Source organism: Microcaecilia unicolor, chromosome 3, assembly GCF_901765095.1.
Source record: "Microcaecilia unicolor chromosome 3, aMicUni1.1, whole genome shotgun sequence".
Lineage (NCBI taxonomy): Eukaryota > Metazoa > Chordata > Amphibia > Gymnophiona > Siphonopidae > Microcaecilia > Microcaecilia unicolor.
The window spans coordinates 357,500,256-357,517,474 of record NC_044033.1 but is presented as its reverse complement, the minus strand read 5'-3'; the positions used below and the strand labels follow the sequence as shown (position 1 = coordinate 357,517,474).

The 17,219-nt window shown below is 42.6% G+C and overlaps 1 protein-coding gene across 1 annotated transcript in view; it reads left to right on the top strand.

Moving 5' to 3' along the window:
• The window catches only part of REPS1 (RALBP1 associated Eps domain containing 1), a 294,751-nt gene that overhangs the window by 216,857 nt on the left and 60,675 nt on the right, over positions 1 to 17,219 (top strand). The window contains 3 exon segments of the mRNA XM_030198532.1: positions 851 to 952; positions 8,145 to 8,217; positions 8,358 to 8,482. Coding sequence (XP_030054392.1) covers positions 851 to 952; positions 8,145 to 8,217; positions 8,358 to 8,482 — 300 coding nt within the window.

The window sequence follows — 17,219 nt, the reverse complement described above, 5'->3', positions numbered from 1 at the left end:
GCAAATATATGCTTTCCAGTTGGCTAGTAGTCTGCATCTCCTTACCTTATGCTTATGCAGGCTTGGGGATTCGCAGGTCGTATCAGAGCCATAGCTCCATCACTAGCTCAGTTGAGTTGGTCCTCTGTGAGCTAGATTACTTTCTCCTTATTGTATAGAAAGGGGCTTTCTATATGACAGTAAGTTTGGCCAGTCTATCCTCCAGAATCTGACATTTAGCATCCAAGTCCACCTTCCTAAAGCCCATTTTCTCAGGCTGCCTTTCAGGCTGTTCTTGGGCAGTTTAAGTGGGGCGATCCTGGTCTCTTTAGTTTACACTCCTCTTTTCTTGATCTTTTCCCTTTTCAAAAAAGAAAGAATAAAAGACTGAATGAAAGATTGTTGTCACCAAAATGACTTTTGGTGTCTGACAGTTGGCTGCATCTTTCATGGGTTTCCGTTTTATTCTGTTGAATGGATTCCCAGTTGTGAGGACTTTTTGTCTGAGAGAAACCATGTTGCTTACTCGAGGCAGGTATTCTCTGTGGACAGGAAGTCCTCAACACCCTTTCACCAGTCTCGCCCCTCCCCCAAGGAAGAGTTTCGTACTTTAAGCTTTTTCATAAGACCGAGGAGGTCCCACACAGTTGGAACTCGAATACATACACAGTAGTGTCTGTTAAAGGTCCCCAGAAACTTTTTCTAAGCTGTAGTCTTACCTGCATGGCTCTTAGATGTCACCTTTTTGTTAAAAACTTTTATCCTTATGTTCACAGAAGGATAAGACATTTGATACAGGTGAGTAACTCAGTTATACATGAATCATCTAAATTTTACACTTTGTTTAAATATTCATTTATCTCTTTTTCAGATCCCACCAATCCTACTAGCCCTTTACTTGTAAAGTCTCCTGAGCTTTCAGAAGAAAATAAGTTGACTTCATCTGTGAAATTTGTAGCAGGAAATACAGCCGGTAAGAATTACAAAAACCACCTTGCTTATACCACAAAATCATAAGATAGACTCTTAAATGTCAACATGTGGAATACAGATGGTGTCAGAATACTAGTTGTCTCTGGAGACAAGTGGGTTCATCATTTCTCAGAAGTGGGTCTCATGACTGAATGATGCCAAGTTAAGTAGAATTTCAGAGCTTTCTGGCAGCGTCTTTGTGGGCTTGAGCAATTTCATTCATTCATTCGGCTTTCTAGCTCAGTTGGAATTGGATGTTGCTGTTCTGCCATGACACAGGCATCTCTTTCCAGGGCCTATGAATGTTGCCTCTGCAGCATTCCTAAGCCTATCAGGCTTTGTGAATGGAAAATCAGGCTGGTTTATTTCCCCCCCCCCCCCCCCCCGGAAATAAAAGGATTGCAGAGTGAAAATGAATGGTACTGTATAAAAATATAGACATAGTAGGTATCTCAGAGACCTGATGAAAGAGGAGGATGCTATGATAGCAGGATAAGTCCAGCAGGATAACAAAATAGACTGTGGAATCTTTTATGGATAAACATTTTATGTCTGGTGGGGGTATTATGCTGTCTTCCTGGCCAGAATAAGGAAGCAGACAGTAGAATGTTATCATAAATTAGGAAAACTAGCAAAATGGCAATATAATTGAAGATTTCAATTACCCTTGTGTTGATTGTGTAAATGTCTCATAGGAATGTACTGGGGAAGTAATTTTATTTTTTTTAGGTACCATGAATGACTGCTTCATGGAGCAGCTGGTCTAGGATCCAGTGAGTTGGGGATCTATATTGGATCATATTCTCATGGCAACACAGAACCCTGGTGCAAAGGATAAAAAGGTTGTGCTGGTCAGTGGTGATCATAATGCCAACATATTGGAAGTGGTATTGAGAGGCGAGGTGATTGTCTATTCGAGCCATCAGAAAAAGGCTCGGTAGAGTGAGATTTGGCGTTTGGAGAGACAAGTAACAATTTCGTGGAGGCGTTATGGTCACCATCCTACTCTATCCACAAAGGCACATTTGTTGGAGGCTCAACAGGCCCTAAACACCCTGGTACATCAGTTTGCTAGTAAATTGGGACACTGGGTGGAATTGTAGGCACTCTGATGCTGGGATCCTGTCAACATTGCATGAGTTCTATTCTTTCTTATATTCTGAACCCATGGAACCTTCTATGGATGGGAATATCTACCTGGCCAGTCTTGATCTGCCAAGGGAATCCGTAGATTATGCCGTTCGATAGAGCCTGTTGGGTTAGGCCCTGGACCCGGATGGGTTCAGGAGAATTTTATAAGCTGCTCATAGATGAAATAGTACCCATTGTGACATCCATTTTTAACGTGTATATAGAGTGGGGTTTTATGTCAGCGAAGCTTAATTTGGCTAGAATCGTGTATTTGTTAAAACCTGGGAAGGATCCAGAGCGACTGGATTCCTGTCAACCTATTTCCCTGTTAAATTATGAGACAAAAATGTTGGCTAAAATTCTTTCAAATTGGCTGGCTCAGTTGTTGCCTTAATTGCGGAGCCACAGGTAGGGTTTGTGAGCGGGAGGGTTTGGAATCCACTCGTGTGGAGAATACTCCCGCACCACTCATTCATTTTGATGTAGAAAAAACTTTTGACAGAGTGGTGTGGGGGTTCTTCTGTGCGACTGTCAGAGCTTATGGGTTGGGGGAGGTTTATTTTTTAAAGCGGTGGAGACATTGTACAGCCATCCAAGGGCCCAGATTTTCACAAATGAGAAGAATTCAGAATTTTTTGAGATCCAAAGGGGCACTTGGCAGGGGTGCCCTCTGTCTCCTCTTTTATTTGTATTAACACTAGACCCCCTGATTCGCGAGATCTTGGCCAATACCAGTATTACGGGTTTTACAGCTAGACATGAGTTTAAAATTGCTGCTTTTGTAGATGACTTACTGGTGTATTTGACTGATCAAATTCTAAATACAAAACTTCCACTCAATACAAAATTACAAAATTACAATGGTATATGGGGAAAAGCCTCAAAGAGCTCCCAGATCCAATATCAATCTGTCGGAGCTAAAATAGACCAACTGGTCTTCTCTTCATCATAGGCAAAAACCCCTTATAGGCAGCCCTAGGACAATTTCTTCTGGGACCGCAGTAAATTTTCTAAATTTTTTGTTATTTGAAGATAAGAATTTTTAAAGATAAAGCGTATTATATTGCAATGCACTTAGCTTTTTATTGCTTGATATTCAGTATTGCTACTGCTTCATGCTGTGCTGTTCCCTGTTGGGTTACCCTGAGCCGACGTTGGCCAGCGTTTCGCTGCTTCTTCAAGGTCTCGGGTAATTACTAGGGGATACAAACACAAGAATTAATATAGTGCAGCATTAACTGTTTAACAAAAAAATTCTTACTATAAAGCCGTCAGCACAGTACTTGGAACTCGTTACACAGCGTTTCAGATACAACATGTCTGACCTCGGGAGGCGTTGCTTCACTGATATAAGTAAAATATCTGACGTCAGACGCTAACTAATAATTGTCCAATCAAAAATTCAGGAAAAAGCTCTTATTGGATATTCTAAAAGAAATAGCACCAATCCAATCGTGAATTCAGACCTCGCGGTGCTAAAGAGTGCAATTTAAAAATCCAACGTTGTTCAGCTTGTAGTAATTGTCTTTGATGATCGCCTCCTCGCATAGATTTTAAAATTTCTTGTAGGACAAAGCATTTCAAATCATTGAAATCATGCATTAGATCAATACAGTGTTTGACCAAAGGTAGACCTATTTTATGAGAACTTATGGCGCTTTTATGTTCGATTATGCGCACATGTAAGGGCCTGGAAGTTTGTCCTACATATAGTTTCATGCATGGGCAGAGTAGACAATAAATTACTGAACTCGATCTGCATGTGGTGTTATCTTGAGTTCATATGTCTTCTGATCCACTGGATTTTTATCTTTAAAAATTCTTATCTTCAAATAACAAAAAATTTAGAAAATTTACTGCGGTCCCAGAAGAAATTGTCCTAGGGCTGCCTATAAGGGTTTTTTGCCTATGATGAAGAGAAGACCAGTTGGTCTATTTTAGCTCCGACAGATTGATATTGGATCTGGGAGCTCTTTGAGGCTTTTCCCCATATACCATTGTAATTTTGTAATTTTGTATTGGGTGGAAGTTTTGTATTTAGAATTTGTTCTTATCTCCACACCACCAAATATATTTGTGTATTTGACTGATCCACAGACATCTCTTCCCGCCCTGCTGGAAAGTTTTAGAGAGTATGGCAATTTCTCGGGGTTCTGCTAGACTTATCAAAAATGACCCTTCTTTAAAAAAACAGGACATCAGAACTGTACCAGAGTTAGTTAACATTGAATTATTCTTATTTTGGTTACTTTATCACATTGTCATTATTGAACGCTTTTCACTACCCTTGATTTCAGCACCTGAAATGTATTGATTACCGATTTTATTCTAATTTACTGTGTACTCTATATACTCTGATTGGAACATTGTTCTGTATTTCTTGTTCCGGAAATGGCGATCGCCACTATGGTATTTGTGATCCACATTGAGCCTGCAAAGAGGTGGGAAAATGTGGGATATAAATGCAGTAAATAAATAAATAAATATTTATTTATTTTTGTTACATTTGTACCCCGCGCTTTCCCACTCATGGCAGGCTCAATGCGGCTTACATATTGTATACAGGTACTTATTTGTACATACATTAGGGAGTCTGGCTGCTTTACAAGTGACCTGGTCTGCTTTCTTCCCAATACAGTGGGCAAAGGGCTCTTTTTGTTATCTGGGCATTTTATTAACCATGGATACAACTGCTCTGTATTGCCTAAATGTTGGCAAATTACTGCGAGAGACCAGTTCACAGTTGGAGACCTGGCACGGTTTACTGCTGTCTTTAATGGGTAGAATTTGCTTCTTTCACATGGTTCTCTTTCCGTGTAGGCTATTTGCACTTCAAGCACTTCCTCTTTGCCTGTTATGACGAGATATCGCTTCTTTGAAAAAGACTTTGGGATATGTTTTGTGAAATGGGCATAAGGCCAAATTATGGTGGCCCTTTCTTCTGGGTAGTTGGGGTCAGGGTATATTGGTGGATTGGGATTGCCAGACCTTAGGCAGTATAATCAGGCGTGCCTTATTAGGCATATCGGGATTGGGTCCTGGGCTCCACATTGTTCACAGATGTAGCCTTTGAGCGGGATTATTTTCATCCTTGGCACTTCCACTACCTCCTTCATGCAGGGTGGTCAGGTCTCCCAGGGTTAAGTCTGGCCTGTTGTTGAGACCCCTGTGGCAGGGGCGTATCTGCGTGGGGCCACAGGGGCCTGGGCCCCCCGCAGATTTCGCCCTGGACCCCCCTACCCCGTCAACCCTCCCCCGCCGTCACCGTCACCTACCCCCGCCGAGGTTCGCTTCCTCCTGCCGGTGCCTTTAAAAATATTACTTCAGCTGGCGGGGGACCCCAACCCCCGCCAGCCCAGCCGAGGTCTTGTTTTAAGTTCTTCTTCCTCGTGCTGTTGAAAGCTGCAGCCTGCATCCCTTCCAGTTTCGGACGGAGTCTGATGTCGCAGGACGTTGTACGTGCAGGATGTCAACGTGCTGCAACGTCAGACTCCGTCCAAAACTGGAAGGGATGCAGGCTGCAGCTTTCAACAGCACGAGGAAGAAGAACTTAAAACAAGACCTCGGCTGGGCTGGCGGGGGTTGGGGTCCCCCGCCAGCTGAAGTAATATTTTTAAAGGCACCGGCAGGAGGAAGCGGACCGCGGCGGGGGTAGGTGACGGCGCTGGGGGGGGGGGGGGGGGAGGGTTAACGGCGGTGGGGGGGGGCGGCCGGGGGGGCTATAATGTGCCCCCTCACTCTAGCCCCTGCCCCCCTATCGCTGACCCTCAGATACGCTCCTGCCCTGTGGGTTATGTGGAAAGAGCTTCTGCTTAGTTGGGGCGGGAATCCCCATTGTACAGCTCTCCTACCCATAGTGGGTAATTCTGATTTTTGTCCAGAGCTGAACTTGGTGATTTTTTGTCTTTGGGACTCGCATGACATTTTTTGGTAGAACATCTGCTGCAACCGGATGGTTCTCTGTTGGATTTTATATAGCGTTTTTCTTGTGGGGCATCAGATTGTTTTGCCTATTTGCAATTAATCTCATTATGTGCGTTCCTTTGCTCCGTTGACTCTTGGCTTATCAATGGGAATTAAGCTTTAGGAGTTCTTGGAAGGGAATGCCCGGGGTCAGGTGTCAGTTTCGTGGTTTCATAAGAGACTTAGTGCATACTTACTGGGTAAATCTTATGTGGCATTGTTGGGGGCATGGGCTAAGGAGTTGGGGCGTCCTCTTGTCATGTCATCTTTGTGGGGAGTTCTATGAGGAAAACCGGCTGCGGTCAATAGTGCGGAACAACTGGAATGCCAATTTCGGGTAATGCACTAAGCATATTTCTCACGACAAGGGACGTTCCATTCAGGATATGTGTCTACCCCTCAGTGTCCTAAGGGTCAATCCAGCAGTCCCTCTTTGTTACATGGGTTTTGGCAGTGTTGCAGATTAAATCTTTCTGGACAGGCATGGTCTGGTATCGCCAGTCGGTGCTTGAGCATCCTCTTAGGTTTTCCTTTGAGGGGTTGGTACTTTATAATACAGCCTCCATGGGAGCCAGGGGGAAGGGGAAAATCCCATTCTTGCAGAAGGCATATATATTGGAGAATAAATGCATCCTGAGTCATTGGCTGGGAGAACAATCACCAAGTTTCTGGTACTGGAGGAACAAGCTACATGAATTGATTATGTAGGAGTCGTATGGTGCTAGATGTCATCCAAAGAGACACAAATCCTTCCTGCTCATTTGGGAGTCTTATTTGTATACCATTTCCCACAAGGCTCGCAGTCGGGTTTTGAATTGCTTTACAAATTAAGTGGTGGATGGTAGTTCATATAATGCTCATCTTGGGGGGGGGGGGGGGTGTAGTTTGCGATTGATGATTAGCTGGGGTCTATCAGAGTCCAAGATCCCAGTCAAAGCTTCAGCCAGTTTTTCTTGGGGGGGGGGGGGGGGGGGGAGTGCTGGCTGGGTTGTTTGGTGATGGTATGGGAGAGTTGATTTTGTATTAGAATACACTAAAAAACTGGATGATGTGCTGCAAAGTGTCAAGGTTCTTGAATATGTGTATGATCATTGTTCTGCCTTTTCTAAGTATTGGATGTTTGCCTTGTTGGATTGGTCATCAATAAAAATTGTTGAAATATAAAATGTAATGTATTACCAGTAATATATTACTTACCCCAAATTCTATATATGGTGCCTTAAGTTGCGTGCGCTAATTTGGCCGCATGGCCAAATTGTGCGCACAACTTGATTAACAAGCCAATCAGCACCGATAATTGGTACTTAACCAATTAGCGACACTAATTGACTTTAATTAGAATTTATGTGCACAACTTTGTAAGCGTATTCAACAATGTGGTGCACGTAAATTCTAATTTGCACAGTGAAAAAGGAGGCATGGAATGGGTGGGCTATGGGCATTTCAAAAAACTGTATGCACTATTATGGAATATTTAGGCCTGGTTTTAGGTGACCTAAATGTGTATGCCTAAATTTTAGTCGCAAGAACGGTGCATAGGCATATTCTATAAACTGCACTTAACTTTAGGCTTTGTTTTATAGAATCAGGCTAACCATGTGGCCCTTAGTGTTGTGCACAACTTGTTCAGTACGTAGATGCAAGGGAAACATTCACAGGGCAGGAGCATTGGCACAGACAAGAGTATTTACATGCGTAACATACAGAATACTGTAAGTTACACACTAAAGTACTGCATTAGGTACACGCATAAACACCTGCTATTGACATGGCCTAAGTGGGCATGCCTAAATGTAGGCACAGTGATGCAGACTTAGCTAGCATTCTATAATGGAATCATAGCACCCAAATGCCTTTAAAGGAACTAGTGTTGAGTGCGCCTAGTTATAGAATTGTGTCTAGTTACAGAATGTTGTAAAACTGCAGTTTACCATACAAGCGTTGATCCAGATAAAGGTTGTTCACAGTTAAGTGTATTTCTTTTTCCTTGTTTTTTTATGGATCGTGTCTGATTAAATTTAGTGTTGTGTAATGAAAGCCAAATGAGTGGGTGGATGGGTACAGAGTTTTTGTAATTGTGTATTTTTTTCTTTTTCCAGCAGATGGTTACAGTAGTTCAGACTCATTCACTTCAGACCCAGAGCAGATTGGAAATAATGTGACCCGGCAAAGGTTAGTAGTAATTGAAAATGGTAAGGGAGTTTTTTTTCTGCTCAACATCAGTTTGGAAACAACGCTGAAACTTGACTCGTGTATACAGTAAGCAATGTATTATCAGTAGTAGTAGTTCATGTAACAAAATTATTTTGCAGGTCACATTCAGGAACCTCTCCTGATACCACTGCACCACCACCACCACCACCCCCTCCTAGACCTCATGCCTCACATTCCCGATCATCATCTTTAGATATGAACAGGACCTTTACTGCCACTGCAGGTTAGTAAACAGCAGAACCTAAGATAACATTGTATGTGCTTTATAGTCTACTAGAACCTTGAAGGTTTTGTCATTTTCATTGTATTAGATATGCCTGCGAAGGAGAAAATGTATGAAAAGAATGAGTATCGTGTAGTAGTTCCTTATATCTCCGTCTCCATCTCACTCATAGACAGTCTTTATTTGCATCTAGCTGGAAACTTTTCTCCTGGTTTAATAAACCCTTCTGCTGCTGTTCATAATGAGGTCATTGCAACAATTGGCCTGAGGATGGGAGTCATGCCACTAGGTTTCCTTTCAGCTTTAATTTCATCCACCAGATGTTGCTCTTTTTAGTGACCATTAGCCCTTCTTCTGAGGGTGTGAATGCTGCCTCTGCAGCATCTGAACTTCAACTAACCTGAGCCACATTAACGATAAAGATGAGTCCCGGACGCAGGGGCATGGCCGCAGCTGTGACAGGGTCATTTCTTACCAATTTATAGTTCTTCATACATTAATGCTCTTTAGTTTTAACATCATATAAATTTTGTGAATCATTTTGACAATATACTTTTGGCTTAAATTTAATGTAACATTAAATCAAATTCATTTTGTTCTTGTGACGTAAGACTGTAATTCACCGTTGTTCGCACTTGATTTTGGAAAATACCTGCCTCAAATGAAGTTTTCGTGAGATCAGCTTTAACCCATAACATTAAATCCATTTCACAGAAAAAATAAGAAACTGAGGTCTGCAACATGTAAAAATAAACTGGTATGCACTTGTGAAAATAACATGCAGGGGTTGTGCAATTTGAAAAATAGCGTATAACGCGCGGGTTATTTGGGTAAATATACTGTACTTCCGTGCATGAAAGAGGAATAGGATTTAGGTGTGATCATATGTGATGATTAAGGGGGCCAGACAGGTAGAAAAGGTGATGGCAAAAACCAGAAGGATTCTTAGGTGCATAGGGAGAGGAATGGCAGGCAGGAAAAAGAAAGTGATAAAGCCTCCGTATAAGTCTCTGGAGAAACCTCATTTACTGTGCACAGTTCTTGGGGCTGCATCTTCAAATAGATATAAACAGGATGGAGTCGGTCCACAGGGCAGCTTTTAAAACGATCAGTGGTCTTTGTCATATGGGGACAGACTTGAAGATGTCAATAGGTATACTTTGGAAGAGAGGGGGGAGATATGATAGACATTTGAATACCTCTATAGTATAAATGCACAACAGACAAATCTGTTTCAATTGAAAGGAAACTCTGGAATGAGGGGGCATAAGGTGAAGGTGAAAAGTAATAGACTCAGGAGTAACCTAAGGAAATACTTCTTCACAGAAAAAATGGTGAATATGTAGAAAGGCCTCCTGGCGGATGTAGTGGAGACGAATACTGTATCTGAATTAAAGAAAACTTGGGACAAGTATATAGGATCTCTAAAGGAGAGGAAGAGATAGTAAATGGTATGGATGTGCATACTGGATAGGCCATATGGTCTTTAGCTGCCTTCATTTCCAGGCTCTTTAGAAAAAACTAGTAAAAAAGGCCCGTTTCTGACACAAATGAAACGGGCGCTAGCAAGGTTTTCCTCGGAGTGTGTATGTTTGGGAGAGTGTATGTGAGAGTGACTGTTTGAGAGTCAGAGTGAAAGTGTGAGTGTGTGTGAGAGAGAGTGAGTCTGGGTGTGAGTGTGTTTGTGAGAGAGTGTGTGTGTGAGAATGAGAGTGTGTGCAAGTGTGTATGTGAGACACAGTGTGAGAGAGAGTGTGTGTGTGTGGGCGAGAGAGAGAGTGTGTGTGAGACACAGATTCTCTGTTTGAGTGAGTGTATGAGACCAAGCGAGTGTGTGAGTGACTGTGTGGCACATAGAGAGTGAATGTGATACAGTGTGAGACAGAGTGTGTGAGAGTGAGAGTCAGAAAGACATTGTATATCAGAGAGAGAGTGTGAGCCGTGCCCTCCCAATCCATGCTCCTCTGTCCCCTGCCCCCTCCATTCATCCCTTTCCAGCAATTCCCCTCTCTCCCTGAGCCCTGCCCTCCCAATCCATGGCCATCCATGTTTCTCTGTCACCTGCCCCCTCCATTCATCCCTATCCAGCATTTTCCCTCTCTGCCTGAGGCCTGCCCTGCAATCCATATCCATCCATGCCCATCTGTTCCCTCCATTCATCCCTATCCAGCATTTCCCCTCTCCCTGAGTCCTGCCCTTCCAATCCTTGCCCATCCATGCTCCTTTGTCACCTGGCCCCTCCATTCATCCCTATCCAGCAATTCCCCTCTCTCCCTGAGGCCTGCCCTGCAATCCATATCCATCCATGCCCATCTGTCTCCTCTATTCATCCCTATCCAGCAATTCCCCTCTCCCTGAGTCCTGCCCTTCCAATCCATGCCCATCCATGCTCCTCTGTCCCCTGCCCCCTCCATTCATCCCTTTCCAGTAATTCCCCTCTCTGCCTGAGGCCTGCCCTGCAATCCATATCCATCCATGCCCATCTGTCCCCTCCATTCATCCCTATCCAGCAATTCCCCTCTCCCTGAGTCCTGCCCTTCCAATCCATGCCCATCCATGCTCCTCTGTCACCTGGCCCCTCCATTCATCCCTATCCAGCAATTCCCCTCTCTCCCTGAGGCCTGCCCTGCAATCCATATCCATCCATGCCCATCTGTCCCCTCCATTCATCCCTATCCAGCAATTCCCCTCTCCCTGAGTCCTGCCCTTCCAATCCATGCCCATCCATGCTCCTCTGTCCCCTGCCCCCTCCATTCATCCCTTTCCAGCAATTCCCCTCTCTCCCTGAGCCCTGCCCTCCCAATCCATGCCCATCCATGCTCCTCTGGCCCCTGCCGCCTCCATTCATCCTTTTCCAGCAAGTCCCATCTCTCCCTTCCATGACCCCCCCCCCCCCCCCCCTCGCATCCATGCTCCTCTCTATCCCATGTCCCAGCCTGGCCCGCCCTCTTCTCCTCCCCCCCTTCGCATCCATGCATCGTTTTGGTTTTTTTTTCTTCTTTTTCAATTTACCTCCGTGGCGTTTCCGGCAGCGAAGCGTCAGGGAAGGAGGCGGCGCTCCCGACGTGTAGCTTTCCCTTCGCTGTGTTCCGCCTTATTTTGAAGGCGGAACACAGCGAAGGGAAGGCTAGACGTCGGGAGCGCCGCCTCCTTCCCTGACGTTTCGCTTCCGGATTTGTTTGTTTTGTCGCGAGGGCGGGGCAGAGACGGCTGGCTGGCTGGCTTGAAGGGAGGCTTCACACCACGAATCCACGAACCCTACAGCTTCAGTGACGTCAGATGGCTTCACAGAACGTTGTCCTCATTAGAACGTTCACGGTGCGTTTTATTATATTAGATATTCAAGGCTAGCTGCCATCAAAAATGTTTGCTTTTAGCAGCACCTTTCACACTGCCTTGAAAGTAAAACAGATACTTTGTTTTGTTCAGTATGGTCACACCATTCTATCAGAAGCATTAAGCAGTACATTTTTCCCCTACAAGATCTGTTTCAAAAATTAACTTTTAAAAATTGATTTATAATTGATCCCATTAACTTTATCAAAGTTATAAGCACGTGAGTGTTTGGTTGAGATCCTGCAGCTCCGTGTGACCCTGGGCAAGTCACTTAACCCTCTGTTGCCCTGGGTACAACAGTAGTACAATGTACTACCTAGATTGTGAGCCCACTGGAGACAGACCCAGTACCTGTAAAGTGAAACTGTAAAATCACTTAAGTCTTTAAGCGGTATATAAATATTGAAATGAAATAGGTTAGTAATGATTTTAGGTTAGTTGCTATACCTCCTAAATTTCATCAAACTGGTTTAGAATAAAAATGTATTACGTGAAACAGTTTAAAATGGGGAAGGTTGGGAAAACAGTGTTGGATAGGAATCGGTACAATTTAAAAGAACTAGAAGCCATCAGGGTTCTTTAAGGTAAAGCCTTGGGATACCCCTCTCTATCCATTCCTTTATCTCCGTCAGAAGACAGATAATAATATAGATAGGCTTTCTCTTCCTATGTGTTTTATAAATTTAGATGTTTCTTTTCCAGCTAATTTGGGGTCTTTTGAGAATTCAAAAAAGTTCAATATTTAGTGGGGGTTTTGAGCCACAGGTACTACTGCTGGGTATCTTCTCTAATGGAATCAGATATGTGTTTGTGTCATTTAGGAGTCATTAGCACAAAAAAAAGAAAAAAAACAGTGAAAGATTCAAGAAATGCTGGAGGGGTAGGAGATCGAGAGAGTAGTAGATAAAGTGGTGTTTTCTGGTTTTTATTTATTTATTTATTTATTTATTTATTTATTTATTGCATTTGTGCCCCACATTATCCCACCTTGAAACATCTTATTTAAATTTTCTTTTTGTTTCAGGGTGTTTTATCGATGTTTATTGAACAAAATATGAAATATGTAGTGAGATTTGCTGTGCACAACTCGTATCTCCACTGCCTAGAGTTATTGCACCTTAGAAAACTAATAGTGCTCTTAAAATCAGTGTAAAGCATTTAACGTATGAAATAGTACATATAAAGTCTATTTTTGTATGCAAGAAAAAATATTAATATGCTTGAAGTGAACCAAAAAATGACCAAAATTGACCTGAAAACTAGCAGAAAATTCTTTGTGTACATCTCCATAATGGTTATTTATATTAGCTCACCAAATGTGGCCGTAGGGATAAGGACCACCAGGTGGTTTATCACCCAAATGAGGTTTGCTGTAGCACCATCAAACCTCAACATCAATACTGTTTAGCTCTAGGGCCGCAAAGCTGCCAGAACTCTTCATCCCAAGGAAACACATAATCCTTTGTAGCTGTTACTTTTCAAAATCATCCTTGATAAAAGAAGTGTATGTTCAATTTTTTTTTATTAAGTGCTTAACCATTTTGAAAAGTATACAGTTAGTATTTTCTGGCTAATCATCTAAGCTTCAGCTTCCTGTGGCTTAATTTTTAATTCAGATGAAGCCTGTGTTGTACTCCCTTTCTAGAGATGTCTATGAGACGGGAAAGGCAGTATGAGGCATTAACTGGTCTCCATTTAAAGCTGCCACAAAAGGGGACTGACACATCATAGGAGCTTGATGTGGTTCTCCCACATCTAATGAAACCAGCATACAAACCATTAGGCATGACTTCATTAAGGTACCTAACCATGTAGGTGAATTTCCTCAATATAGTCATTCCAAGTAGAGGATTAATGAGTGCTTCTAATCTTCTCTCCTTGCACAAGGTTCTTCCCAAACAGGGTAGGCTTGTTTAGGCATCCAAAAAGTTTAAAATAATGAAATTATCCTACCTACCTTCTTTCCTAAACATCTATGCTACTATCAGAGATGGTATGTTACATATACTAGGTTGCAGGGCAGGATTAATCCGTTGGTAGACTTCTAGGTAAACATGTACACTGGGCCCCCATCCAGCATCTCCCTTGGAGTGAGGCTTACTAGCTTTGTTTCTTGCTAGCTAGTTCTTTGTCTTGTGCAGGCAGAGGGAGAAATGGCACAGAAAATGTTACAACACATATACCTCGTGTCCCTTATGACCACAGATGAGGAGATATTAGCCAGCCTAGAACAACTGCTACCTACCTTACTAATGATGCAACAGCTCTGGCAGTTGCTGCCTCATGAGTGCATAACTTCCCTACACAAAGTGGACATCATTGGAATTATTGTATCAGGAAAGCAAGGAGGGTGGCCCATCCCAAAGAAATTGAAGGTCAGCAAATGAGGTATTTCTCATGGGCCCCAGCCATGTCTAACACCAGCTTTGGCATATGTACGTTCCAAAAACTGACAATCTAGTCTCTGGTTTCTACTTTCCTCTGATTTGTATTAACTCTATTGCCAAGGTCTCTTTGTCCATTTGGCATTTCTTCTCTCTCCATGTCCATCATCTATCTTCTTCTTTGTCCCTGTCCAACATTATCTGTGTTCCTTCCCCTATCCTCCCACTATGTTGAGCAACTCTTATTTGTCCCTATTCTTGCCCTGTTCAGTATCTCTCCTCTGTGTCATATCCCTGCCCCAAGCATTGAAGCATCACCCTTCTTTGTCCTTATCCTCCCAAATATATCCAGAATAACATCTGTGTCTTTATCCCTCTCGCCATTTTCAGATTTTCTCCTCATTTTTCCCTTCATATGCTCCCCTGGGTTCTGCATATCTCCATCTCTTCCTTCCATCCCCCAGAGCTAACATTTCACCATCTCTTCCCAACCTCTGCCCCCTCCCCCCCCCCCCCCCCCCCCAGTGTCTAGTATGTGTCCTTATCCCCCCTTCCCCAGCATATCCAACAGTAACAGTAGGATTCTTATTTTGACCTCTATATCCAAGTACCGAAAAGTTATGATTTACCGAACAAGAAAGTTTTTAACTTTCTACAAAATATGTAATAATTAATTTCAGTCCTAACAAATGAGGAAAGAGAATTCCAAAAAGGTATTACCAAAACAAAAACGTGGTATTCACTATCCTAAAAAAGTGGGTACCTTTAAAAGAGAGTGGCTGAAATATAAATTGCCTATGTAGATGTGAAGAAAGTACAGAGAATGAAGTAACAACAAGATTTACCAGTAGCTCAGAAGTAACTCGGTGAACAATCTGAAACATCAGGCAAGCTGACTTAAATAGAATTCTTTCATGAACAAGTTTTCATGAGAAGTTCTGAGAGAAGAGGACATCTCTGTGGGTAAGTGACATTGTTTTATTCTGAGCTTGGTAATTTAAAGATTAGGGTTTAAAAGAGGAATTGTAGGATATTGATAAAACACAGTTAGAATTTTAAAATAAAAAGAGCAAGCAAACTTTATTAGCTAGTCTCCATACCCTTTTCCCCAAAGTTTTAAAACTGATGTTTTTGCCGCAGCTTAAATATTAGGGCTTAAAAGAGGAAGTGTAGGATATTGATAAACACAGAAATAAAAAAATAAAAAAAGCAAGCAAACATATTATCTAGTCTCCATACCCTTTTTCCCTATAGTTTTAAAACTTGAAGTTTCTGCCACAGCATTTACAGATAGTCTTTAGAAGGCACAGAAGGACCCAGTTCAGTCCTCATTCCCACCCACCCCTAGCTCAGCTCTTCATTTATAGTCAATTATTCTAATTAAGACACCAAGAGATGAATTTTCAATTTTCATTAGTCTGAATTACATTTAATTAGTTTCTAAGAATCAAACCCTAAATAAATTACAGATGACAACAGTCAAAAGGATCATTATATTCATCTGATATCTCTAGTACCTTAAGAAGTTTTAATTAAACAACTCTATAATACTAAGATGCCGTCAGTAGTCGAGCAGCGAGAGGGGTGCTATCCAGTCTTTTGCATTGAGTGTCACATGTATGATTATCTCCCAGTTGAGATGTCATATGTGTGTGCTCAATGCAAAGAGCTCCTAGCTCTCGGAGAATGAGTCAATTCTCTTGAGGCTAGAGTAGCAGATTTGAAGGAGCTGAGGGAGACAGAGAGGTACATAGAGGAAGCCTACAGGGACGTTGTAGAGATGTCCCATCTCCAATTTGGCATCCCCTATGCTGCCTTGGAGGAGGGAGGCCTTCTAAAAGGAGAGCATCACCCTGATGAGGCTAGAAGTAATCCTGTAGACAAGACCAGCACACCAGGGAATGCAATACCCTCTTGCACCGAGGATGTGTCTCCAAGGGCTAGTGCCCAGGTGGGAATGGTTAGGATGGCTGTTGTAGTTGGTGATTCGATTATTAGGCATGTAGATAGCTGGGTGACTTGTGGACGGGAGGATCACCTGGTCAATTGCCTGCCTGGCGCGAAGGTGTTGGCCCTCATGCGTCACCTAGATAGAATTTTAGATAATGCTGGGGAGGAGCCGGCTGTCTTCGTACATGTGGGTACTAGTGACATAGGAAAATGTGGGAGAGAGATTCTGGAAGCTGAATTTAGGCTCTTAGGTAGAAAGCTCAAATCCAGAACATCTAGGGTAGCCTCTTCTGAAGTGCTACCCATTCTGCATGCAGAGCCTGAGAGACAGTCAGAGCTCTGGAGTCTCAATGCATGGAGGAGGGTTTTAGATTTGTTAGGAAATGGGTAACATTCTGGGGAAGGTGGAGCCTATTCCGAAAGGATAGGCTTCACCTTAACCAGGGTGGGACCAGGCTGCTGGCATCGACATTTAAAAAAGAGATAGAGCAGCTTAAAAACTAGAGACTCGGGGAAGGCCGACAATAGCTCAAAAACACATGGTTCGGAATAAGATATCTTTTAAAGATATCACCAAAACAGGGAAGATAGGGTATCCTGATAGTGAGGTTGCAAAAGAGACCGTAGTAGATCAGGTGTTCTTTAATAAAAATAAAAATCACACAAAAGATTGCAAATTAATACTGTCAAGTACTGAGCGTGATGTAAATAGGAACAACAAACATAATTTGAAATGTCTATATGCGAATGCCAGAAGCCTAAGAAATAAGATGGGAGAGTTAGAATATATTACACTAAATGAAAAATTAGATATAATAGGCATCTCTGAGACCTGGTGGAAGGAGGATAACCAGTGGGACAATGTCATACTGGGGTACAGATTATATTGTAGTGATAGGGTGGATCAAATTGGTGGCGGAGTACCATTGTATGTTAAAGAGAGCCTTGAATCAAATAGATTGAAAATTCTGCAGGAAACAAAACACATCTTGGAATCCCTATGGACTGAAATTCTATATGTAAAGGGAAAAAGGATAGTGATAGGAGTGTACTACCATCCGCCTGAC